General features: G+C 38.0%; 1 protein-coding gene across 1 annotated transcript; it reads left to right on the forward strand.

The window, feature by feature from the left end:
• LOC111583152 (interleukin-6 receptor subunit beta-like) lies at positions 1-25509 on the forward strand. The gene is made up of 17 exons (XM_023292101.3): positions 1-118; positions 5805-6022; positions 11887-12156; positions 12260-12389; positions 12488-12654; positions 12746-12858; positions 13693-13722; positions 16396-16555; positions 17635-17717; positions 17812-18022; positions 18165-18329; positions 19296-19397; positions 19485-19616; positions 19700-19840; positions 22513-22597; positions 22818-22899; positions 24370-25509. Exons 2-17 carry the CDS (start codon positions 5968-5970, stop codon positions 24763-24765), a joined length of 2322 nt encoding a protein of 773 aa, XP_023147869.2. The 5' UTR covers positions 1-118; positions 5805-5967; the 3' UTR covers positions 24766-25509.
• The last annotated feature ends 878 nt before the right edge of the window (positions 25510-26387 follow it).

Raw genomic sequence — 26387 nt, forward strand, 5'->3', positions numbered from 1 at the left:
AAACGAACATAAAGCGTCAATTATCAAGTGGACTGAGCTCAGTTAAATTCAATGGTCGCAAAATTAATGTTAGCAAGCAGACTGAACATCGTTTGCTACATCAACGATTCATTTTATGGTAAGCACACTCGTAAAAGTACTTCCGGGTTATTTTTGTAAGCGGAGCATATTCCATGGCATATTAAATTTAGCATTACACCTGTCGAAAAACTATCTCGTAATCAAACAGCATATGAGAAAAAATGCGTTTGTATTATGTAAAAAATGTAGGCTATCGGTGTCATTCGGCTTAGTGCATATAGAGACTATTTTAAAGGACAATATTAGAATCATTACTTTCCCCCTGATTTTTCTCTTCTCTCATCGCCAGACTTGTTTAGTTAACCCCTTCAGTAGTTGACATGCATCAACCACTAGATGGAGCTATAACAACACAACAAAGGGCGTCTGGGTCCGGCATCGAGCCAACAATGCAGGGTTTTCTATCTACCTGCAAAGATGCATAGAACAACCCCAAACAATCCTAAAGACATGTTATTATCAATTGCCTTGCCTGTCCATCTGTTTCATGGAAGTTAATACAGAAGTTCACTCCATTACTGGAATATTTACTCTTCTCTAAAGTCCTTTTAACTTACATACTCATAGCCAGGAGAGACGTACTGGAATTTATTCAGGCTCCAAGCATGACTGCATTGGTATATCGAATAGAACATAGCCAGAACTACTTGTAACGATAAGCTGTGAGCACCTAATAATTATGTTTGGGCCCAAAAGACAAAAATAAATAAATAAACAATCAGTTTGCATCAATCTGTTGGCGTTATGACAATGTCTAATAAAAATATGTTCAACCAACAAACTACATTGAGTTTGGGGAATTAGCTTCAACAACAGCTACAATAAAAGTTATTTGCAGTGCCAGCCTTAATCATCCTAAATTGTCTGGGCATGTTAAAAAAAGTGAAGGGACTTCGAACCCTACACTCAAGGTGAAGAAAAAATGAATTATCAAGCCAATTTTATTAAGTTACCTCAACGTATGTTTTGATTGCAGTCTACGAACGCACAAATTTGAGCTTATTCACACACAATAATAATATAATGTGGTTAACAACGTTATTATGTCAACCAAACCCATCAACATATGGTTTGCAACTTTATTATACAGGTTAGGTTAGCATTTAAGGAAGCGGTAGGAATAGGTCCCGTGAATTATTTTTTAAGTAAGTATGTAAAATTCATTTATGTAACACCTTTCACAGACACAAAATCCCAAACTTTACAACAATAATAAAACTACATTAAAACAAAATAATATTAGTAATAATTATATATAATTATTGCTAATATTATTTTGTTTTTAATGTCTTTTTATTATTGTATTATATATTGTATTATACACACACACACACACACACACACACGCACACGCACACGCACACTCCCCTCCACTCCAAAAGTTTTGAAACAGTGAGGACAATTCTTTTATTTTTGCAGTAGACTGAACACATTTAGTTTTGACATCAAACGATGAATATGAGACAAGAGATCAACATTTCAGCTTTTTTCCAGGTATTATAAATTTTTAGGTGAGCAAAGGTATTGGAACAGATAGACTTAAAATAGGTTAAAGTGAATAAAACCTAATATTTCGTTGTAATTACTGCATCAAGTCTGTGACACACCGACATCACCAAAGTTTTGCATTGTTCTTTTGTGATGCTTTTCCAGGCTTTCACCACAGCTTCTTTCAGTTGTTTGTTTTCGGGCGTTACTCCCTTCAGTCTCCTCTTTAATTTTAAAATACAGCTCTATAGGGTTTAGGTCTGGAGATTGACTTGCGCAGTCTAAAACTTTCTTGTCTCTAATGACCTCCTTTGTTGTTTTGGCAGTGTGTTTTGAGTCATTATCTTGCTACATGATGAAGAATCTCTCAGTCAGTTTGGTTGCATTGTTCTTTAAATAAGCCAACAAAATGTTTCTGCAGATTTCTGAGTTCATTTTGCTGCTGCCATCATGTGTTACGTCATCAGTGAAGATTAATGAGCCCATCCCAGAAGAAGCCATGCAAATCCAAGCCATGACTGCAGCCACTGTGTTTCACAGATAAGCTTGTATGTTTGGGATCATGAGCAGATCCGTTATTTCTCGAAACTTTAGCCTTTCCATCACTTTGGTAAAGGTTTGTCTTTGTCTCATCAGTCCAGAAAACCTCATCCGATAATTTATGATGCTGATTTCTGTACTTTTTGGCAAATTTCAGCCTGGCCTTCCTATTCTTCTTGCAAATGAGTGGTTTGCATCTTCTGGTGTAGCCCCTGTACTTTTTTCATGAAGTCTTCTGCGAACATCCCTTGGAGGGGAGAAAATATATATATATATATATATATATATATATATATATATATATATATATATATATATATATATATATATATATATATATATATATATATATATATATATACATATACACACACACACACACACACACACACACACACACACACACACACACACACACACACACACACACTACCATTCAAAAATTTGGGGTCACCCAGAAAATTTCATGTTTTCCAAGAAAATTCACACTTTTATTCATGTGCTAACATAATTGCACAAGGGTTTTCTTCATCAATTAGCCTTTCAACACCATTAGCTAGCACAATGTAGCACTAGAACTACCTTTAATTAATTCCTCAATGTTAGATCTGATTAATCTCTCTCTAGTAACAGGTTATGTACCACAGGCTTTTAAGGTTGCTGTAATCAAACCTTTACTTAAAAAGCCCACTCTAGATCCAGATGTTTTAGCCAACTATAGACCAATTTCCAACCTCCCATTTCTCTCTAAAATTCTGGAAAGAACAGTTGCAAATCAATTATATGAACATTTACAAAGGAATAGCCTGTTTGAAGAGTTTCAGTCAGGCTTCAGAGTGCATCATAGCACAGAAACAGCTCTGGTGAAAGTTACTAATGACCTTCTCATAGCGTCAGATAATGGACTGGTCTCTATACTTATTTTATTGGACCTTAGTGCAGCATTCGATACAATCGACCACAAACTTTTATTACAGCGACTAGAACATTCTATTGGCATTAAAGGGACAGCACTGGACTGGTTTAAATCCTACTTATCAGACAGGTTCCAGTTTGTGCATGTCAACAATGACTCTTCTGAGCATACTAGGGTTAATCATGGAGTTCCTCAGGGTTCTGTCTTAGGACCAATACTGTTCACATTATACATGCTTCCCTTAGGCAACATTATTAGGAAGCACTGTATTAATTTCCATTGTTATGCTGACGACACTCAATTGTATTTATCTATGAAGCCAAATGAAACTAATCAGCTAGCTAGACTGCAAGATTGTCTTAAGGACATAAAGACCTGGATGACCTATAATTTCTTACTACTAAATTCAGACAAGACTGAAGTCATTGTATTTGGCCCCAAACATCTTAGAGAATTGCTTTCAAAGCATATAGTTACTCTGGATGGCATTACATTGGCCTCCAGTACTACTGTGAGGAACCTCGGTGTTATCTTTGACCAGGACATGTCCTTTAACTCGCACATAAAACAAATCTGTAGGACTTCCTTTTTCCACCTGAGAAATATTGTGAAAATCAGGAACATCCTGTCTCAGAGTGATGCAGAAAAACTAGTCCATGCATTTGTTACTTCTAGGCTTGACTACTGTAATTCCTTATTATCAGGTTGTCCCAATAGCTCTCTGAAACATCTACAGCTGATCCAAAACGCTGCAGCCAGAGTACTGACGGGAGTTAGCAAGAGAGATCATATTTCTCCTATATTGGTTTCTCTTCATTGGCTCCCTGTTAAATCTAGAATAGAATTCAAAATCCTTCTTCTGACATATAAAGCTCTTAACAACCAATCTCCATCATATCTTAAAGACCTGATAGTACCATATTACCCTAGCAGAACTCTTCGCTCTCAGACTGCAGGCTTACTTGTTGTTCCTAGAATCTCTAAAAGTAGAATGGGAGGCAGAGCCTTCAGTTATCAGGCACCTCTCCTGTGGAACCAGCTCCCAGTTTGGGTTCGGGAGGCGGACACCCTCTCTATTTTTAAGACCAGGCTTAAAACCTTCCTTTTCGACAAAGCTTATAGTTAGGGCTGACTGGGTGACCCTGACGGGGTGAGCTGGTGTCTTCATTTGCACAACTGACTTCCCCTCTTGACGTCCCTTTAGTTTGCCCCTAGTTATGCTGCTATAGGCCTAGGCTGCTGGGGAACCTCTCTTGATGCACTGAGCCCTTCTCTAACTACCTATGTATTTACTATATATACCATTATTGCATTACATTCACTCTGTTTCTTTCTGTGTCCTTTCTCCGAGTGTCCCTGGTCCCAGAGCTGGATGCTGGATGCTTCAGATGTGTGGCTGTGTTTTATGGTCCTTGTGTCCCACCCCCCACCTCTCTATCTCTACCCCTCTATCTGTATCCCTCTATCTCTACTTCTACCCCTCTATCTCTACCTCTCTACCTCTTCTGTCCCTCTCAACCCGCCCGGCCAGCAGGCAGATGGGTCCCCCCACATTAGAGCCGGGTTCTGCTCGAGGTTTTTTTCCCTGTTAAAAGGGTGTTTTCCTTGCCACTGTCGCCTTTTGGCTTGCTCTGGGGGTCAGGCATATGGGTTCTGTAAAGCGTCTCGAGACAATTTGACTGTAATTGGCGCTATATAAATAAAACTGAATTGAATTGAACTAGAACACAGGAGTGATGGTTGCTGGAAATGGGTCTCTGTACCCCTATGTAGATATTCCATTCAAAATCAGCTGTTTCCAGCTAGAATAGTCATTTACCACATTAACAATGTCTACACTGTATTTCTGATTCTTTAAATGTTGTCTTCATTGAAAAAAAACTGCCTTTCAAAAATAAGGACATTTCTAAGTGACCCCAAACTTTTGAACGGTAGTGTATATACATGAGATAAGTCCTTTATTTCTCCCCACGCCAGGGGAAATTCACATTGTTACAGCAGCTTATGTAGCAATAGAAGTAGTAATAGGAATAAAATAATAATAGAACAGTAGTAATAATATTTACAATATGTACAGGGCACATGCATGTGGAGCAGACGAGGAAGAATCTGGGTTGAAATCACAGTGTGAGGGATGACCTCCTTAAACAGTATTCATTTTTGACAGTGTGGTCAATATTTGTGCAATACTTCTGTATTGCTAAGTTTCCTTAGTTACTTCTGTCACTGAAATAGGAAATTGCATGGAACACACACACATATATATATATATATATATATATATATATATATATATATATATATATATATATATATATATATATATATATATATATATATAGTGCGACACATCGACAAAAACAAAAAGTCAAACAGCAAAGATTTCTTTGAATACAAATATTTTTTAGAGTGTGTTGCACTATATGCCGTTTGGTTTAGGTTTTTCTGAATTTTGCTATAGTAGGTCTAATATATCTTAAAATTATAAAGTAAAACTATTGCAAGAGAAATCTGAGATGCACAAAAACATATTTGTGCCCACTTTTCTATCTTTTGCTGGTATTTTATGCCGTACTTTGCACCCAGCCTGAGGGCTGCCTGGTGGACGGTGAGCGCCTCATGAGCTCCTCAGAGCGGCTCCATATGTTCAACTCCTCCCAAGTCTCTGGGGGAACGAACACACTCCGATAATAACAGTTTAGAAACTGTCCACGAGTTACTTCACTTCCCGCTTTATGTGGCCATGTTTCGGTTGAGTAATAACTCCCGTTTTTTTCAGGGTGTCTTCAGTTCCTGTTCCTGAAGCTGCAGCTCAGCGGTGGTGGGGACGATGCGGAGCAGTGTGGAGATCACAGCCGCTAAACCCGCCTGGACTACTGGCATCTACTACTGAACACCTTACAGCTCTATGTACCCAAAAGACCTTTTCGTAGGATAAAAGAATGTGCACCATCGTGGTCCTGTTTATCCTGGGTGTAGTTCCGTCTATTTGTAAAGGTAAGTCAGTCTGTTCCATTTTATGTGTCAAGTAGATTAGAAAGTAAAACTCCGGATTTATGCATTTCTGGGAATATGGGAAATACTTACTCTGTTTTACTTTAATTAGGCTTGAATGTTTATATGGTACTGTATTCAAACAAGCTTTCACTTTGTTGTTACTACTTTGAATTGCAAGTTTGACTGCATCAAAAGGAAAAAAAAAAAATATATATATATATATATATATATATATATATATATATACTTACCGTGTGATAATTATTATTCAAGAATATGAGATATTTAAATGGTTGTATGTAATTCAAATGGCAGGTATTATTGGAGGTATTATAACAGACAATATTCAGTAACTAACACTTCAGATAAAATCTATTTTGACAGTGAAAAGAGCCTGGTAAAATAATATCTATGAGCCTCTCTTTAAATATTGAAAATCAACAAGCTGCTAACTGGACTCCTGGAGCTGTAGCTCTCTGTCTAAGGATTGCCCAAGGGACCAATCAATGACAGAATCACAAAATCGCTGACAGATTTAATGTTGTTCTTTGTAAGGTAGCTTGTTGGCCATGGGGATCTGCTGTTAGTTTTGTAAAGCTAGTTCTATGATCACGCAGCTTGCTATAAATGTTGCCTTTCTTTTGAAATTTTCCTGGACTTGATTAGAAATTAAGGACTCAAACTTTACCATATGTAAAAGTCACAGTGCATAAAAGAAAATACATCATTCCAAGTACATGTCATAACAGTAGCCTGCTGTCAAATGTAGCTAAAGTATCAAAAGAAAAAGTACTCATTCAACAGAAGTCCATTTGTGAGAAGGATTTTGCTGTTGTAGCTGGCTGAGATTAATTTTAACAGCTTTATACACCAACGTTCAAAAGTTTGGGATCACTTAGAAATGTCCTTGTTTTTGAAAGAAAAGCAGTTTTTTTGAATGAAGATGACATTAAATCAATCGGAAATACTGTCTAGACATTGTTAGTGTGGTAAATGAGTATTCTAGCTGGAAATGGCTGATTTTTAATGGAATATCTATCTAGGGGTACAGAGGCCCATTTCCAGCAACCATCACTCCTGTGTATATATATTTATTGAAGTGGTTCCTAATCTGCAGGTCAGGTACAAGTTTTGTTCAATCTTTGCTGCTGTGGGTATTCTGGCACTTTCTGGCATCGAACAAGTACTTAAATGAGAGCATCTTTTGAAATAAAATGTTTCTTTGGTGGAACAAGCAAACATGCTGGGAACAACTGATCATATTTTATGTGAAATTATGCTCTAAAAATTAACCAACTCTGAAACAAGTGTAGTTTTGGTGAAAACTAATATATTTTCCCTGGTATGTTGTTTGCTAGAAATATATAAAATGGACTGCTTCAATAAGTGACAGAGGGATGTGCCCCCTGCAGTCTTCAAAAAATATTGCTGCTGTGTGATACTGTAAACTTATTAAACTGCCAAGTGTTTTAATATGCCCCATGGCATCAGTAGAATAAAAACATAAGCTAAGAAAGCTTGTTAATTCTGTATTTCTGTCAAATGCCTGAACATGGTCCCTGATTTATTTAGGGACTGCAGGAGCAAATCATGACAGAGAACTGTCTACATCCAGGTCTTCGTGTCCTTACAACAATCATGCATTTTGACTAGCTGATGAGTTTCATCTGGCTTCATGGACAAATACAACTGAGTGTCGTCAGTATAACAATAGAAATTAGTCCAGTGCTTCCTAATAATATTGCCTAAGGGACGCATGTATAATGTGAACAGTATCTATCCTAAGACAGAACCCTGAGGAACTCCATGATTAACCTTAGCTTAGAAGAGTCATTGTTGACATGAACAAATTGGAACCTGTCTGATAAGTAAGATTTAGACCAGTCCAGTGCTGTCCCTTTGATACCAATAGAATGTTCTAGTCGCTGTAATAGAAATTTGTTTTCGATGGTGTCAAATGTCACAAGGTTCAACAAAGCAAGTCAAGAGACCAGTCTATTACCTGACAGTATGAGAAGGTCATTAGTAACTTTCACCAGAGCTGTTTCTGTGCTATGATGCACTCAGAATCCTGGCTGAAACTCTTCAAATAAGCTGTTACTTTGTAAATGTTCTCTCAAGAATTTTAGAGGGAAATGGGAGATTGGATATAGGTCTATAATTAGCTAAAACATTTGGATCAAGGGGAGGCTTTTTAAGTAAAGGTTTGATTCCAGTAATGTTAAAAGCATGTGGTACATAGCCTGTTACTAGAGAGAGATTGAAGAATTGATCAAAAGTAAAACCTTCTTGAACAGTCTATTTGGGATAGGGTCTAAAAGACATGTCGATTGTTTAGATGAAGAAACTGTTGAAATTACCTCAGAGAGATGTATAGGCGTGAAGAAGTCTAAATATCCATCAGGTCTTACAGGTAATTCTAAAGCAACTGTACTCGATGATACATCTGTGACAGTTGTAGGAAGGGCAAGATTAATTTTTCTCTGATTGTTACAATTTTATCTGTAAAGAATCTCATGAAGTCATTACTGCTCAGAGCTAAAGGAATACAAGGCTCAACAGAGTTCTGACTCTTTGTCAGCCTTCCTACAGTGCTGAAAAGAAACTTGGGGTTGTTCTTGTTCTCTGTTAATGATGAATAATATGCTGTCCTGGCATTATGAAGAACTTTTTTATAACTCACTAGACTATTTTTCCAAGCTATGTAAATTTCCTCTAAACTAGTGGAATGCCACTTCCTTTACAGCTTTCACAGTGCCTGCTTTAAAGTCCACAGCTGGGAATTGTACCAAGGAGCAGGTTGTCTCTGAGACATGCAGATAGACACAACCCATAGGTATAAAACAGAGAGTTCCGGTGTTCACATCTTGTTTTATAACCATGTTCATGCAGTTAGACTGATTGGAAATCACAGGTATATGTAGTTTTGTTTCAATGATCGCATGCATTCTAACTTGTTGTGTTGTGTTGGTGATCACAGAAGTTTTCACTGCATAGAGTTTCTACTTTGTGGCCCGTATTGTCAAAATTTGTCTTTTTAAAGTGTTCCATTGTTCATAAAATGGAATAATCTATTGTTCAAATTTGGGTGGCTAGATAGGAAATGAAGTCAGTAAAGCAGGCCTCAAGAATTCTGGAAATATCTTAAGAACAGCTGTAAATATTTTATATTTTAAACCTTCTACGGTTTTCTAAAATCTTTGAGTGCTTTTGTCAGATAAAAAACATTGCTTAGTTGTGTGACCTGTATGTACTTCTAATATATGAGAGGCTCAATCTGTCTGTCTTGTGTAGTCGAAGTGTGGCTGTTTGGAGCCCACACACACACGCTCAGATAGAAATCTCATTGTCTCTTAATGGGTTCTGCATGTGAAAGGCAGTGTGATGTGGAGCTAATGTACTCCTAATGCAAACTGAAATCTTTCACTTGCTGCTTGAAATTATAAGCTTTCCACCTGCAACTGTTTGTGAAGCAGCAACAGGAAGTGTTGAGTCACAGAGATTACTGGGGGGTGAAGGGGGAATGCCCACAAAAATATACAGTCCACTGTGTTTTGTAAAAGAAAAAAATGTATTGATTATATGCACTACCGGTCAAAGTTTTCCATTTTTTTAAAATTAGAAATAAAGCATGTTAATGTCTCATTGTAATCATAGAACAAATAAACTAATGAAGTTTTTTTTAAAAAAAAAAAAAAAAAAAAAAAAGCAATTTAGAAACCAAAATGTATTCTAAACTTTTGATTCATTAAAATAACCACCTTTGGCAGATATAACAGCTAAACACGCTCGTTGCATTCTTTCCACAATGGAAATCAAATATTTTTCACAAAGTTCTTCCCAACTCTGTTGCAGAAGTTCCTATCGGTGTGTGGCACTTGGAGGTTACTGTACTTTCACTCTTCTGTCCAGTTCATCCCAAACCAGCTCCGTGGGGTTTAAGTCTGGAGACTGCGCTGGCCTAGCTGGCATAGCTTGGACTTATGTTATGGGTCATTATCTTGCTGTAGATGAAGCCCTGACCAACTAGGAACATACCAGAGGGTACTGCATGGTGTGGCAGAATGCTGTGGTAGCCGTTTTGGTTCAGGGTACCTCTCACTCTGTGCAAGTCACCAACCCTGGATCCAGCAAAACAGCTCCAGACCACCATGCTTCCTCCTCCATGTTTGACAGTTGATGTCACACACTGAGGAACCATCCTTTCTCCTACTCGACAGCGTACAAAAATCCTGCATGATGAAGCAAAGACTTCAAATTTTGATTTATCAGTCCATAATACCTTCCCCCAGTCTTCAGTAGTCCATTGGCGGTGTTTCATGGCTCAGGCAAGCTTCTTTTTCATATTCTGACATCTGAGCAATGGCTTTCTTGCTGCAACTCGACCTGTCAAATCTCGATTTGATCTTCAAATCTTGAAGCTCTTGTCCTGTGAGTCACTTATCCCACAAGCTGTTGACTCTCAGAAACTTGTCTTCTGATTCTGTTGCAGCTTTGGATCTTCCAGACCTCTTCCTCTCAGAGTTTCCCCAGTTTTTGAGTGCCTTTTGATGGTGAAGAAATCTGTACTCACTGACTCCTGGACTTTCTTTGTAATTTCTCTGTAGGAAAGACCTACATTTTTAAGTGTTATGATGGTCTGTCTCTTTTCTATTGTTAACTGCCTTTTCCTCACCATTGTTGTAGCAACACGCTACTTTCAGCATTACAATACTGTTCAAATAATGCTTTGGAGGGTATGGTGTCACGGTGTGTTTCAACACTTCTTTTATGCAGACAGAGGGGGTTGTAAGTACTCAAGAAAAGTTGAGACAACTGTAGGATTTGGTAGCACCAACTTTCAAGGCTTGATCAACCTCCATTGCTGCAGAACAGCTTTAAATTGTTAACCCATTTATTGTTGCCTGAAAAAAGGCCTTTTTGTATAATTCTGAAATCTACATTATTTTTCAGTTTTGGGTAGCCTTACCTTTTTTAACCTCTGGCAGTTCACCACTTACCTTAGTAGAATTAAGCTATTCATTGGACTTGAACTAACTGAATTTCAAGAAAAAATGGAAAAACTGGGGCCTTCTAAAATTTTTAGATTTTTGGTACTGTAGCCCTGAGTTGGAATTAGCCTGAATATAATCTCTGAGCTTTTTCACATTCCAACTACTACAGTGATTCAATTGTATTAGATATAGAATATGATCATCACTAAAGGCCATCCCACAAAGCACTTCATGTTGTGAGATGAAAACCTTACAAAATGTATACAAACAAACCCAACAAATCTAATACGTATGAGGATTTTCAAACAGTGAGCTCTGATCCGTTTCTTACAAGCGAGTATTCGCAAAATGTCTTGGATCAGGCACATTGCCGTATCAGAGTGGTTTAAATCCTCATACCTAAGGGTCAATTAAAACTTGGGACATCTGCATGTGCAGACTGATGCAGACTTCGAAAGTAGACAACCAGATGGTTCTATTCATACTACAAAAGCCATGCCTTGCTCTGAGGTTGGTGGTGTCATTGTCCCTCATATCAAACACAGAAAAACAAATGAGGCTCCTGTCGATATCACTGAAAGGCTGTAACTTTGCATTTTTTTTACAGGGTTAGTTACAGATTGAGCTGTACCTCTGTGTCAATGTGATTGTTCCTGTGTCGAGCACAGTTGATAGACGTAGTTCAGGATTCCTGGAACTAGAACCTGGAACTTTCCACTTTGTGTAAGCACCATCGATGGAAAGCAAATCAAAGCACCTGCAAAGTCTGGACTGTTAGCCTGCAGACGTGAATGTGAGAATGTGAAGATATTGTGAAACTACTTTAATGCAGCCTGTTTAAGTGTTCAGCAACTTTATCATCTCCTGCAGGCCAGCATGACAACACCTGTGATGTTTTCCCCAAAGATCGGTACATTGAAATGGGATCCAGTATCAAGATAGTGTGCCAGACTTCATGTGTAAACAGCAACGTCTTCTGGACACTGAACAGCAGACCTGTTGATGAAAGCCTGTCAAACACTATCAACTCCACACAGACAGTCCTGTCACTGAGCAACTTTATTCACCACAGTGCAGTACTGCAATGCCACAGTGCAGATACCCAACAAATCCTTGGAGGCACCACCATCAGAACTTACTGTAAGAAGTAATTTCCTTATATTCTGACAGTCAGTATGTCTGTTGATGCCTGCAGTAAGATGAAATACTGTACATGACATTGGTTGCTTGCTTTTATGAACAGCAAAACCAAGAAGAATATCATGTATCTTGGATTATGTAAATCAAGATGTGGATGGTATGCCACAGGTCCTCACATGCAGCTGGGAGCATCAGGCTGATCCTTCACTGACAATAAACTACACTGTATGGTGGTGGGTTTTGTATTTTCTTCCTTTTGATAAGAATGAATACAGAAATATTTCGTCTTCCTACTATTTTGAAATTAATATAAAACATGTATTTCTTTCAGTGCCTCTTCTTTACACTCTTCCCCGAGTGAATTATGCAACTCTCATGAAACTATATGCATATCCAAGCATATCCATATATTAAGCAATTTCAGTGTTATGGTGAGAGCTAAAACTTCAGAGTGGGAGGCTTACTCGGACTCCTATGAATTTCAGCCATATCACATATGTAAGTAACATGGATTACATTTTATAAAAACATATGCTTTACTTCTTATCTCTTTGCATTTTGATGATGCTGCTTGTTTATATTCCCTCAGTGAAAATTATCCGTCCAAAATTAGCAGTAACTGCCTTCTATGATCATCTGTTGGTTGTGTGGAATCGATCACTTGGCTCAAAGAAATGTCACTGCCAAGTCAAATACAACAAGGTATGTCCCAGTTTGATAACCTGAAGACTACTAAGACCAGTTATGAAAACATTCAGTGATGGTGACTACAAAAGTAAATTACCATTACCATAAACAAGAGCTGGACCGCAAGTTGCATCACACCCATGACAGGAAGAAAGGACTAAAAGTAAAGTACATAAGTGAGTAAATAAAACCAATAATCTATGTAGTAGTTTGCCCAGCAAAATTCTCATAGGGGTTGGTTGAGGAACTGCATGGTTTTCAGGGATTTTTGTAATATTAAGTAGTTTCATACTGCAGGAACTTGGAGGTGGGCTGCACAGTGGCTTGGTGGTTAGCACTTTCACCTTGCAGCGGTCCATGTCCCGGCCTTCCTGGGATCTTTCTGTATTATTATTGGTTGGATGTTTCCCAGTTCAGCTGTTATGATGCAGATTTCTATTTGGATTCTCTTCTAAGCCTTAATTATACTACCTGTTAAACATGCATGAACAGTTGTGGACACGATGGACACATAGTTGCTGTTATTATACTACTTTTCTAGTCCACCGGAGTCTGCTTGGAGGACTTTGTTCCATGCATGACATTATGACATTAATGACATATTCCATGCGTGCACACTAATGTTGATCATGTGCACTATTGTCCTTGTAGTGTAGTTGCCAAGCAGACAGTAATTTTGGGCTACATGCAGATACACATCTCGCCTTGCTGCTCTGGCGAGTCTCTGCCTTACAATGTGTCTAATTGTTCCCAATGAAAATAAAAAAAACTACAGTACCTGTTATTGATTGGACAATATTTTTGCAAATATCACTTATGGCTGATTTAGACTCTTTCTGTTGTTTCCAGGATTTACCACCTGATGAAGGAAGTCAAGAGGTAAAGAAAACACCTTTTCTCCGAAGATGTATGGAAAATGATGTTTGTTTGATTTTCAAGAATTTTCTAACTTTTAAAAAATAAATTCTTATGTGAATGCCATTCACAAGCAAGTAGCGTATGAAATGATGAATGCAGCACAAGCAACTCATTAACCTTGTGATGGAGAGTGCAGAGACCCAGGCGCAGACAGAGAGACACGGCAGACACAGAGTAAAAGTTTAGGCAATTTAATTGCAGAATTCACAATATACACTATAATAATAATATATTTCATTTATAGGCGCCTTTCAAAAAACACCCAAGGGCACCATACAAAGTAAACAAAGTTTAACAGCATTCACATTAACAATATAAAACTTAAAGATGTAAAAAAGTTTTAAAGAAGGAAGTGTAGCAAGTTTAAAAAACAGAAGAAAAAAGAGGAATGGAAGTCAGACTGACTATGCTTGTTTGAACAGGTTAGTTTTGAGAGGGGATTTGAAAATGTCCTGTGTGTCAGTGTTTCGGATGTCAGGTGGGAGGGAGTTCCAGAGGTGGGGAGCAGAGCAGCTAAAGTTTATAGAGGGGCTTGAGGGGAAGACCAGAGAGAAGGGAGTTGCAGTAATCCCAGCGGTAAATAATGAAGAGGATGGGACCGAGAACAGAGCCTTGAAGAACTCCGGGGAAGAACGGAGATGGCTGGGATGTAAATGTGTTTAATTGAATGAACTGAGTGCGGCCACAGAGATATGATATGATACAGGAATGATGGGGAATGGGGTGACAAGATGGTAGGGGAATTACATAAATGGGAGAACTGGCACGCAGAATCTACCGAAGCTCACGAGGGATGCTAAGCTAGAAACACGAAGCTCAAATCAGCATTGCAAAAAGGCAGGAAATACTGAGATTTTCAGAGCAAAGGAACTAACCAGGACCAGGTAGCACCAGGCTAGGAAAATTTACAAAGGACGAGAATACAGAAATGCATCGTGAGACAGGAATCCAGTGGGGAGTGATACAGAATAACTAGACATGACTAGACAACAGCATTTAGTCAGAGCGGAGTCAAGGGAGCACAAGTGAACTGAGCAGGTCTGAGTTGACAGTTTGCAGTAAAACAGTCTGGCATCAAGTAGAGAACCAAGCCCTTCGTATATGGCAGGTTGTGATCAGTGAACAGGTGAGTCACTCCCCCTCACATGGTGTCCACACTCAGCATTATTTAATTGGAGCTGCAAGGAGAAACGCACTCCCACAGGGAGAAAGGGAAGAGGGAGGGGTGAAAGGGAAAGAAGGGAGACCTGCCAACTAAGATAAGATAATCCTTTATTACTCCCCATGTCAGGGGAAATTTTCCATGTTACAGCAGCAATATACAGTAAAGGCAGCAATATACAGTAAAGATAATAATTAAAATAACAATAATACATTCATTATATACAAGAATGAAGGATGAGAAATGAATAAATAGAGTATTACTAACTATAAATAAAGCAGTGGCTGAGATGGAGAGCGTGACATTAGATAGCTACTATAACTGTCAGCTGGTGCTGCACTAAACTGCAATTTAAATTGTAGGTTTTTAGCATACAGCAGGAGGGAATCTTAAGCAGTGTTGCCACAAATTTGCAGCATGGACATTTTTTCAAATGGCAAACTTATTTGTGACAAACTTGCACTGAAAAACATATGACTTGTTTGCAACACATTTGCTGTAATGTCTATTTTATGTATTCTGATTTGTTGCAAGTTTTCAGCAACATTGCATAGTTTAACTACAGCTGTTTGCCAGAAAACTATGAATGAACAAGTAAAGCACTCAGAGAGCTCAATACTCCGCCAAGGCTACTTAATCGTCTAATTTCTGACGGAAAAGTCCTGATAAGTCCACAGCAGTCGATTTGTAGTACAATCATGCAATCGTCAGCAGGCAGCTGACGTAGTGTTCACTTTTTGTCATAGCTACAGTGACGCTGTGCTGCTATCTTGCAATAATACAGAAATCTTTAACAAATCTGTGGATCCAGACTATATGCCGCATCACTGCCAAAATCTAATCACGTGGTGCTTGTGTCATTTCTGGCTTTCACTGAAAATTTCATCAAAATCCGTTAATCCATTTTTGAATAATGTTGCTAAAAGACAGACAGACAGACAGACAGACAGACAGACAGACAGACAGACAGACAGACAGACAGACAGACAGACAGACAGACAGACAGACAGACGGACAAATCAACGGCGCGTTCCTTGGCGGAGTACCTATGAAATGCAATCTATGGTGAACAATAATTACATAAGTTTACAAGTTTGACACTACTGGCAAACCACCCATTAACATGTTTCCCAGTCGTGGCAAACTTTTCATTATTGTCAGAATGTTGCTGGATGTTTGTCACTAATAAGACTAACAAATCGGTGATAACATTTTTTGGCAAACTATTGTCTTTGCTGTAAATCTTCCACAAATTTCATCCAAATCTGCCACACTGTGCAACATTTTTTGCCAATAACGCTCACAGCTGCACATTTCAACAATACAAAATGATTAAATCTTGGCAGAGCACAACAAATTTGCTTGATATTGCACTTAATGAAAGCTTTCAGGCATTTTTTCCCGCCTTGGGCATACTGGAAATTCACTAAAATTTCAATGAATATTTCTAACTTAAATCTTTGTTTTTCTAGTGGGTGCTTAATAAGACTTTAAACCCGATGGAGAAAGGGAAAATCTCCATTGAAAAAGTGGACTCCTGCATTAACTACAAAATTTCAGTCCGCTGTGCTTTAGACCAGGCCCCTTGGAGCTCCTGGAGCAAGGAGAAGAAAGTTCTTACCAAATTAAACAGTAAGATCAATGTACACTCAAAACAATTTCCACTATACAAGCTAGACTTGTCCTGCACATTACAGACTTTCTGTCTGTTCCAAAATGACTATGCTTCACTTCTTAAAGCATCTCACTTCTTTCGTTTTGTGTTTTTTTTATTTACAATGTGTAACTTTATGTGTCTACATTTTGCTTCCTGTCTTTTTTCTTTCTGTTTGGTCTGACTGGCTTTCTGTTGTAATTTTGTCTTCCTGAGTGTCCTCTTCTTGGCTTGTCTGCCAGTGCAGTTTGCAAATTCTGTTTTAAAAAGATCCCATATTAAATATAAAGCAAATAAAGTATTATTTTTATTGTTATTGATGGTTAGCTGAATGGTTTAAAGATGTGAATCTTGTGTTGTAGCCTTTGAAGTCATCAGACCTCAGTTTTGGGAGATTCTGGACAGACATGTTAGACAGTGCATTGAAGTAGATTCAAGATTCAAGACCTGTATTTATCACAAACACAATTATGCATTGTATAATGTGCTGTGAAATGCATTGAGCACTCAGCCGAGCAGACCACCCTCCTCAGGGCCAAAAAGTCCTGTTGGGTGCTGCTGCCCATCCAGGTGGTGATACTCCCAGCCAAAACACTCTCAATGGCACAGGTGTAGAAGTTCCTGAGCACCTTGAGAGGGAGCTTAAAGTCCTTCAGATGTCAGAGATGGTAGACCTGGCATCATGTGGTGGCCCAACACCTTACCGAGACGCCGCCACCTGTCTGTTGGGATTTGAATGTGGATCTTATGACACACCTCATACAAAGTCAACAAGGTCAAAAGCTATTTCTGTTCTGATGCACGATGTCACTGTTAAAATGAATCTAGAGAACTGTTGACAGGTAACAGATAATTCCAGTCCAACAATTACTAACACTTTAGTAACTGTCTGAAACCATTCGTAACTGCTGCAAGCAATTTTGTGGCTGTACTGTACTTTTGCCTACTCTTCCTTTCATGGCTTTAGTTTGGACCAAAACTACTAACTACAATGAAGCAATATTGCTGCATGTGTGTGCCAGTGTAATTATTCTGAACATATTTGACTGTTTTACAGAGAGTCACGTCAGCATGTGCCTGTGGAGAAAAGTGACTGAACTGGACCAAAGCAGAGTTAGAAGAGTTCATGTCATGTGGACGGTAAGAAGCATCTTGGTTCTGTCTTTAAACAGCATATTTTTGAAAATTATCTTCATTTCCACACTTTCTTTCATGCTTTAAACTATCTACACAGGATATTCCTTCAACATGTCAAGGTACTTTTAAGTACATAATCAAACAGATGCCCTATAAAGAAGACATGAATTCAGTGAACGACACTTTATGTGGAAACTCAACTTGTGATGTTGATGTGGACCAAGATGCTCAAAGACTAATTCTCAGAGTCTTCCATGATGAAATCCTGCTTGCAGAGGACTCAGTTTATGTTCCAGCAATTGGAGAGAGTGAGTTTTAATACATGATTGATTTTTTAATGGCTGACCACAGTTTATATTGCTTAATTTTAATGGAGCAGTGTTTCTTTGTTATTGCTTTGGCTTTAAACTGTTTGCCTCTCCACTTCACATCACTTGATGTCACTGGCAGGCCTCCCTCAAGTTACTGACATCCAGACTTCAACCTATGAAGGCGTTATTCTGGTCAGCTGGAAGGCTCCGATTCAGCCTGTCAGTGGCTACATGGTTGACTGGACCCACAGTGGGAATCAAATCTATTGGAAGGAGACCAATTATACAAATACAACCCTATCTGGTATGTTAGAAAATAGATTTTAAATACTAAATGGATGTTAAATCAATTAAAAACTGAGTCATGGAGTGAGCCTTCTAGGTAATATCTGAGTCATTATCAAACCCATGCAGACTCATGAGTTCCCGCTAACTTGTTTGACTGGCAGATCAATTTGTGTCTTTTCTTTATCACTTGGGTGGGGCAAATAATGGACACACTAGTAGAACTAGACTTCAAAAGCTGCTCTATAATGCATTTGCTGGAATGATCTTATCAATTTATAAATGCTTTAGAGAACTGGGTGCACTTTGGCCTGCTTCTCTGTTTGTTCGGCTTGTTTCTTCTTCTTCTTCTTCTTCTTCTTATTATTATTATTATTATTATTATTATTATTTTTATTGAGAAACAGCAATGGAATATTATGGAATTAGATTTATGCCAATATAATAAAATAAAACCTAGATATCAAACTAAATACAAATTTTGAGAGTGATTAAAACTCACTCAGGGAAAAAACAATGTGATCTCAAAAATAAAACTGATAACTTACAAACTATTTAATCTTCAAAATGTTTAATTATTGCTGCGTTTCTCAAGAGTCCCTGAAGGATATTTTCAACCTGGGCCAGATTTTAAAAAAGCCTCAAATAAAAAAACTCAGATCTAAGACAGTGTTTTCAAGATCCTGTAGTCTCAGAATCCAAAGCCCAAAAATGCCAGCCTTATGGTGGCACAAGAGGAAACTTTAGCGGGGCCCCAAAGTTAGTTGGTGTCAAGGGTTTTTGAGATATTTCCATCTGCACCAAAGTGGTGGACCTACTGACTGCTTCACTCATTTTGTTGCCACTGAGTCACAGTGATAATGTGACTAAAAAGCTACATCATAGCAAGATGTGGAAGTTGGAGGAGAATCAGGGCTTGAACATGTAACAATTACTTGCCGCTTCACTTTCAGAGATATTTAGACCTGTCTTTTATTTCATACAGATCTCCTGGATAAGAAGCCTTACAATATCACAGTCACTCCCCTCTTGGGTGACAAGACCGGTCACGGCATGCAAGCCTTTCACATCTGCTCCAGAGTAGGAGGTACCCCATTCAGGTTTTTAGAAATCATTTTTAAATAGTATTTTATTCATGTCTAATAATTGAATTTTGAAAATATAATTTCCACAGATCCGGGGAAAGTTGACATCATTAGTGTTAACGTTTACGACAAAAGTGCTTATGTGAGCTGGGATATAAATTCAGCGGAGGAATGCAGTGGTGTCGTTATCAACTACACAGTCTTCTATGGAACACTGCTCAGTAAGTTCCCCACAGACTGGTACTAAGTGTGCACATTCTCTTAACACTCTGTTTATGATATTTCTGTGATGGCTTTCTTCTAGATGTTACTGTAGATAGCAAAAAACAGGACGTGTTTTTGAAAGATCTGAATCCAGAAACCCAATACAGAGTCTATGTGGAGGCCAGAGCTCTTACTGGAATTACCAGAAGCACAGAGAGGTTTTTTACAACCAAAAAATTTGGTGAGTTGTCTGTAAACGCCTCTTACATACCTAAGATACAGAATTTGTACAATGTTTATCCCTAAGTCTGTGAATACAACTGCAATATACACTGTCAGGAGTCTACTGGTGTAACCAGAAATTAGTATACTTGCCCAGTGGAGTTACAACTGGATGTTAAGGTCAGAAGATCTGTTTTCATAATAGTAGGGGTACAATGCATAAGCATTCAATTTTACACACATGTCACCCTTTAATATATAATGTAATATGATAATTAGTATAATAATAAACTTTATTTAGATAGCACTTCCCCTAACAAAATTATGAAGTACTTTACAGAATAACTAGAAAAGCACTCAGAGGGCGCAGTACTCCGCCAAGTTTGTTCATTCCCCCATATGGCATTGTCAGAAATGCAGCATTTTTTTTCTTTAGAAATGCAGCACTTGTTTATTCATTATCGATGATCAGAAATCACGGCAACATAGAATGTGGCCATTTAATATAGATGTACCAACAAACAAAATGACCTTGCGCTGAGCACAGGTGTGTGTTATGCATGTGTACATTATGCACGAATACCAAATAAATCCAGATAAGTCTGCAGCAGTCTATTTGAACTAGGATCACAATCATGTCAGCAGGCAGCTGACATAGTATTCACTTCTTGTCATAGTTTCAGTGATGCCATCTCACAATGATACAGAAATTGTTATCAAATCCTTGTGTCATTTCTGACCTTCCCTGAAAATTTCATCCAAATCCGTTTGTCAGTTTTTGAGTAATGTTGCTAAACAGACAGACAGACAAACCAGTGCCAATCGTCACATAACCTCTGCCGCGTTCCTTGGCAGAGTAATTACAAAAACTGATAACAAAGACCATGCAAGCAGCTTGAGACATTAAAAGCACAGAACCAAATAAATAACATGGTTAGATCTTAAAAACAAAAGGGAAACAAAAAGGAATCATAAAACACAGCCATATATCAAATATTCACAAGCCTTTCAATAAAAGAAAAGACAAAAACAACACTAAAGATACTGGCAGCTTGATCAACAAAGGGAGACTGTTCCACAGTTTGGATGGTGTAATGGCAAAGAGCCCAGGTAACCTTGTTCACAAGCCCAAATCAAGAAATTACCAGATGAGTCTCATTTACTTTAAAAGGTCCTTAATGTCATTTGTAGCAAGGAGCACAGCCAAGCACAGACAGACAGACAGACGGACAAACAGACGGACAGACAAACCAAACGACGATCATCACATAACTCCACTGCATTCCTTGGTGGAGTAATAAAAGTAGAGTGTTATGAGAGTACAGAATTTCACTATCCTACTGTTTTGTTGCTCTACACATTCTCAATATACAGCTGTGCTCTCATGAAGCATATTCCTGCTCTGCAGTACATTTCCAGTGTCCTCACTCAAATTACAAATTACAACTCACAACTGGAAGCTGTTGTTTCCCTTCTTCTTGCGGTGAGGGATCATTTGCCTGTCAGCCTGCAGAATGCCTGAAGCTGCATCTGAAACAGAAGGGATGAAGTGTGGTGAGGCAAACACACAGACACGCAGTTATGGCCTCAGAGGATTTGACCTTGATCCAAGATCTCTGCCATTTCCATCAATGTTCACGAAAAGGAGGTGTTTCTATTTTTTCTGGGAAACTATAGGACGTATCTGGGCGTGCAACCAACAGAATTCCGGGATGCCAGCTCATACAAGCTAAGCCTTGCTGCCCTCACTTCTGGAAAGACTAAGGGGCAACAGTGGTTAGTAAAAGTGACGAAGAGTAACAGTGAAATAAAAGTTTCATGAGGTTTTGTTTGTGGTTGTTAAATAAGCCAAAATAAAGGTGATCAGTTTCCAAAGCAAATAACACTGTCCAAGGATTAAAAATTAATATGGTAATGTGAATTATACAAATGCCAAACGTTTTGATAAAACTAACACGTGTCACAACAAATCATTAAAAAATAAGCATTTCAATCTTATTTTCCAGACATGAGGGAACACTCTTGTTTAGCGCAGACCACAGAAAAAAACAACCATCATTTTTGATTTTCTTCAGTGGCAAAGAAGTACAGAAATGGCCATTTACACTAAAATTGTGACTTATATCAAAACATAAAATTAATTGCAATATGATCTTTATTTATTTATTTATTTATTGCATATCACTCAGCCATGGTCTTACTACATGGAATGTGGTAGGATTTATGATTATTACTCCACCAAGGAATGAGGCGGAATTATGTGATGATAGTCGTTGGTTTGTCTGTCTTTCTGTCTGTCTGTTAGCAACATGACTCAAAAACGGATTTAAATGAAATTTTTGCAATATTTCATCCATCGGAAATCATACAACGACTGAGCAGCCTTGGCAGAGTACTGCCCTCTCTGAGTGCTTTTCTTGTTGCTTGCTGTTGTAATATCAGCTACAAGTGCTAAGATTCTAACCACTGACATTATTACTCCCTTTACTCCCAAATCATTTATCTTAAGTAACCTAAATACCACAAACTGTCGACAATGGTTACCAGTTACTTAAAAACAATAAATGATCTTGTTGTTCCTATCAGCAGTAAAAAGTAGTTTGTGTAGTGAATCACTGCCTGCTTTTTATACAGTTTCGGGAAATGAATTATTTCTGTGCTCAACAAACTACTTAATGGTTTCTTCAACAGATCCAAGGCTCATAACAGCACTAAGTGTTTGTGGAAGCATCTTCATATTTCTTGTGTTGTCTCTTGGATTATGCTGTACTGTTCAGTAAGTATTAATATTTTATTGCCAGTGATAAAGTGATGTGGACTGATGAAATGAAACTACTTAACCGAAGACATTTTCATGTTACTGTTAAAAAAGGGTAAAAAAGAGTATGTTAAAAAGGGTATGTTGTAATGTTAAGATGTTGTGGTCACAATGTGGTCATATTTAGAACAAGATCTTTCCAAATCGTCCTAATGAGTGCTATTAATCTTCCTTTTAGGTGGAAGAAATTTAAGGAGAAACCAGTTCCCAATCCAGGCCTCAGTTCTGTGGCTTTGTGGCTGTCGCCAAGTCATCAAAAGGTGAACTCCGAGAAGAATGCCGTCCATAATAATGTAGCTGGAGGAGTGAGACTATATAATTCTAGTGTATTTGTGGTCAGGAGGGAAATTATAAAATAGAATTGACCTTTATTTATATAGGTGATGAGGGTCAGGAAAAAGTCAAAGTAGTTTGCAGTGATTTGCATCTATGTCTCACATTGCACCAAAAAGTCTCAAAATGAAATCTTCTCTAAATATTAAGTTGAATGTTCAATTATATCATCTATAAATAAAAATTTAAATGATTAGCCATTTCTTCAATCAGTTGATCAACAAAAATATATATATAGATTTTTCAAGCATGATATCAGATTGTCCAGGATTTGTTGCTTTATTCTGTCATGTGATTGCAAACTGAACAGGTTTAGATTAAGTTTTGTTCTTCGGTCTTGACAAGCCATTTGAAGATGTCACTTTGAACTCCAATGCATTAAAATGCACATATTACGCAATTTTCTGACATTTTATGGAAAGAAACAGCCAATTTATCAAAATTTGGCTGGCTGAAAATGTTTAAATTTGAAAAAAAGCATACAACGATATTGAGTGACATCACCTAAATCTTTAATGATTGAAAATTGTATCACTTTACGGTGACTGCTTTACTTCTACTTTGAACATTAGGTATTTGCTTTCATGTAAATAATAACTGTAAACTAACAGTTTAAATGTACTAAATGAAAAATACAGGCCCGCCGTAGGAGTTGAATCAAGAAGATGCTATACACCTTTCATTACTGACATTTAAACCTTTAATTTTTTTTCAATAATTTGTATGTCAACAGGTTTAAACTAGCATAGAGGATACCAAATTTCTGAAGAGATGTTCTGCCATTTTTCAGCTATTCTTGGCTGGTGGGGTTATGTTGCCCTACCTTTCTCTTTAATATATCACAAAGGTGATTTTTTGGATTCATGTCAGACAGCATATTAGTCCAGGTCAGAATTTTACATTTTTTCTTCCTCAGAAACTCTGAATCTTACAATTTTGGCAGTATCTCACAGTATCTATTGTATAGTATACAGAATCTTTATTTCTAATATAGTCTTTCTGTAGTATTATTTATGGTTGTAAATAGGTTCAAATACTCTACTGTTCACATCATAAATAATGCAGTTAACATCATAAATAATGCAGTTATTGAGAGATGATACACTTTAGAACCATTTGACACTGAGGTGATGTTCCACAGGGATGTGCTCATTTCTGTTGTATACACAGTTTACTTTCTCATTCACTTTTCTCAGTGACCTCTAGTGGTGAAGTCTTGACAGGAGGTAAAGGTATTTTTTCCTGAATGATCCACTGAATTATCTCAACTATCCAAAAGACAGCATATGTCTTTTTGTTCACCGTGTGTGTGTGCTTGTGTGTGTGTGTGTGTGTGTGTGTGTGTGTGTGTGTGTGTGTGTGTGTGTGTGTGTGTGTGTGTGTGTGTTTGTCTATAGGGGAGGTGCCCTTTCCATGATCCATCTGCAAGCCCCTGTGACCCAATTTACACTGAGGAAACTCAGAGAGCGTCTACACCTCCTCCAGATGCAGACTGTAGTGGTAACCCAACTACTGACCAGACAGAGGAATATACTGACTCAGTGATAATTCTCGCTCCACATATAAAGGGTGAAATTCCAGTTGAACCGTTATCATCTCCTGAAGAATCCACAGCATTATTTTCCACAGAGAGCAGCCCATTCAACCCATATCGAAGTCAGAGTTCTGTAGAAGTGTCTAGTCCAAGGTCCAGTAAACAATCTAAGCCTATTCAAGCGAAACAGCAAGGAAAGGCAACACTGAAAACTGTATATGTCACCTTGGATATGTTTGAACAAGGCCAGAGCAGGTGAGGACAAGGGAAACATGACTGTCTAGACATTCCTTTAGTCACAATAAGTCATTCAGCTCTGAATGGTTTAATATTCCCATAAACTTCCATGACAGCATGTGTCATTATTGTTGCCTGGCGCTATAAAAAGAGAGCAAAATAAAATACGTAGGCACCTGTGTCACCAGTGTCAGGTTTACAATCATTCATGCAGTAGAATCTGAATGAATGAAAAATGTGCATGTGGAGTCTGTATTATATTATTCATAGTCACCCTCTGTTTTCATTTTGATATTTTGTTGTAAAAATAATATTAGCTATGTATTATAATAAGATTTCATGTTGTTTTCTGTTTGTTTCCATTGTAATATACTAAGTTTTTTGCTATAAACTTCCTGTGCAGGTATCACTCATTGTAACTTTTATTTGATCACATGTATCATGCGCTCCACAAAAGTATTTATTGTTTGTTGCTTTAAACTGGAGCAGATGTGATTGTATTATAGAATTTCTGTTAACAGACATAGTCTAATGCAGGATCAAAAATAATTACATTTGCTGAACAGTTCAAATTTTGTTGATTACCGAAGGACATTGTTACAGTCAAAAAATATCCAATATCTTACGAGCACCATGAAAACTGTCAACAGTGTTGGAACCAAAAAAAAAATGTAACATGAAGCAACAAGAATGAACATGACCAGAGGCTCTGAGGCTCAAAGTTACACTGCAAGAACTATTAAATAAACTGTGGTTTTCAAGCTTCCTCTGTTATTCATCCGTTTTCTTCCGTTTTTTCAGAGTGGGGTCGCAAAGGTAGCAGGTAAAACAGGTCATTCCACACATCCCCCTCCCCAATATGTTTTCTAGTTCCTTCTGGGAGATCCCAAGGCAGTCCAAGGCCATATGAGATATATAATTCCTCCACTGAGTTCTGGGCCTGTTTAGGCCTCTCCTCCCTGTTGGACGTGCTCAGAAAAACTCCAAAGGAAGTTCCCCAGGAGGGATTTTAATAGGACCCAGGAGGAAGCTGAGGTTTGTAAGAAAAATTGTGGCTGAGGCTGAGCATTTCTACCCTGCACAGCAAGTCTCTAAGGACAGGAGGCTGGACCAGAACCTCACAACAGCAGCTGGCCTCATCACCAAGCCAGAGACACTTGATTTACCCAATTCTTATCTTTCAGTGAAACACCCAATTGATTGTTGCACACTGTGATACTCCTGAATGTTCAGAATGAGCAACTGAAAAGTAGAGGCGAAGAGGAGGAAAGGAAAGAACTGTCATCAGCAATAAAGAAAGCTGAAGCATGTTTCACCATGGGAATGTTTATGGTGATGCAATACTAGGAATATAAAATAGAATAGAATAATACTTTATTGATCCTTTACAGGAAATTTCTTTGTTACAGCAGCATGTCGACACGCAGACAACCCACAAACCCCACAGAACACAAACACTAACAGTCATCAATATAACCATACACATAGTATATAGACTACCGTTCAAAACTTTGGGGTCACTAACCCTATGTTCTTATTTTTGAAAGAAAGGCAGTTTTTCAACCATCACTCCTGTGTTCCAGTGATACATTGTGTTAGCTAATCATGTTGAAAGGCTAGCTGATGATTAGAGAATTCTTGTGC

Source organism: Amphiprion ocellaris, chromosome 12, assembly GCF_022539595.1.
Source record: "Amphiprion ocellaris isolate individual 3 ecotype Okinawa chromosome 12, ASM2253959v1, whole genome shotgun sequence".
Taxonomy (NCBI): domain Eukaryota; kingdom Metazoa; phylum Chordata; class Actinopteri; family Pomacentridae; genus Amphiprion; species Amphiprion ocellaris.

Excerpts from the sequence above, each read along its gene's own strand:
- LOC111583152 (XM_023292101.3), top strand. The coding sequence starts at position 5,968 with ATGTGCACCATCGTGGTCCTGTTTATCCTGGGTGTAGTTCCGTCTATT. Across the intron at positions 13,723-16,395 it reads CTGATGAAGGAAGTCAAGAG|TGGGTGCTTAATAAGACTTT; the intron begins GTAAAGAAAACA and ends TTGTTTTTCTAG. Across the intron at positions 16,556-17,634 it reads AGTTCTTACCAAATTAAACA|AGAGTCACGTCAGCATGTGC; the intron begins GTAAGATCAATG and ends ACTGTTTTACAG.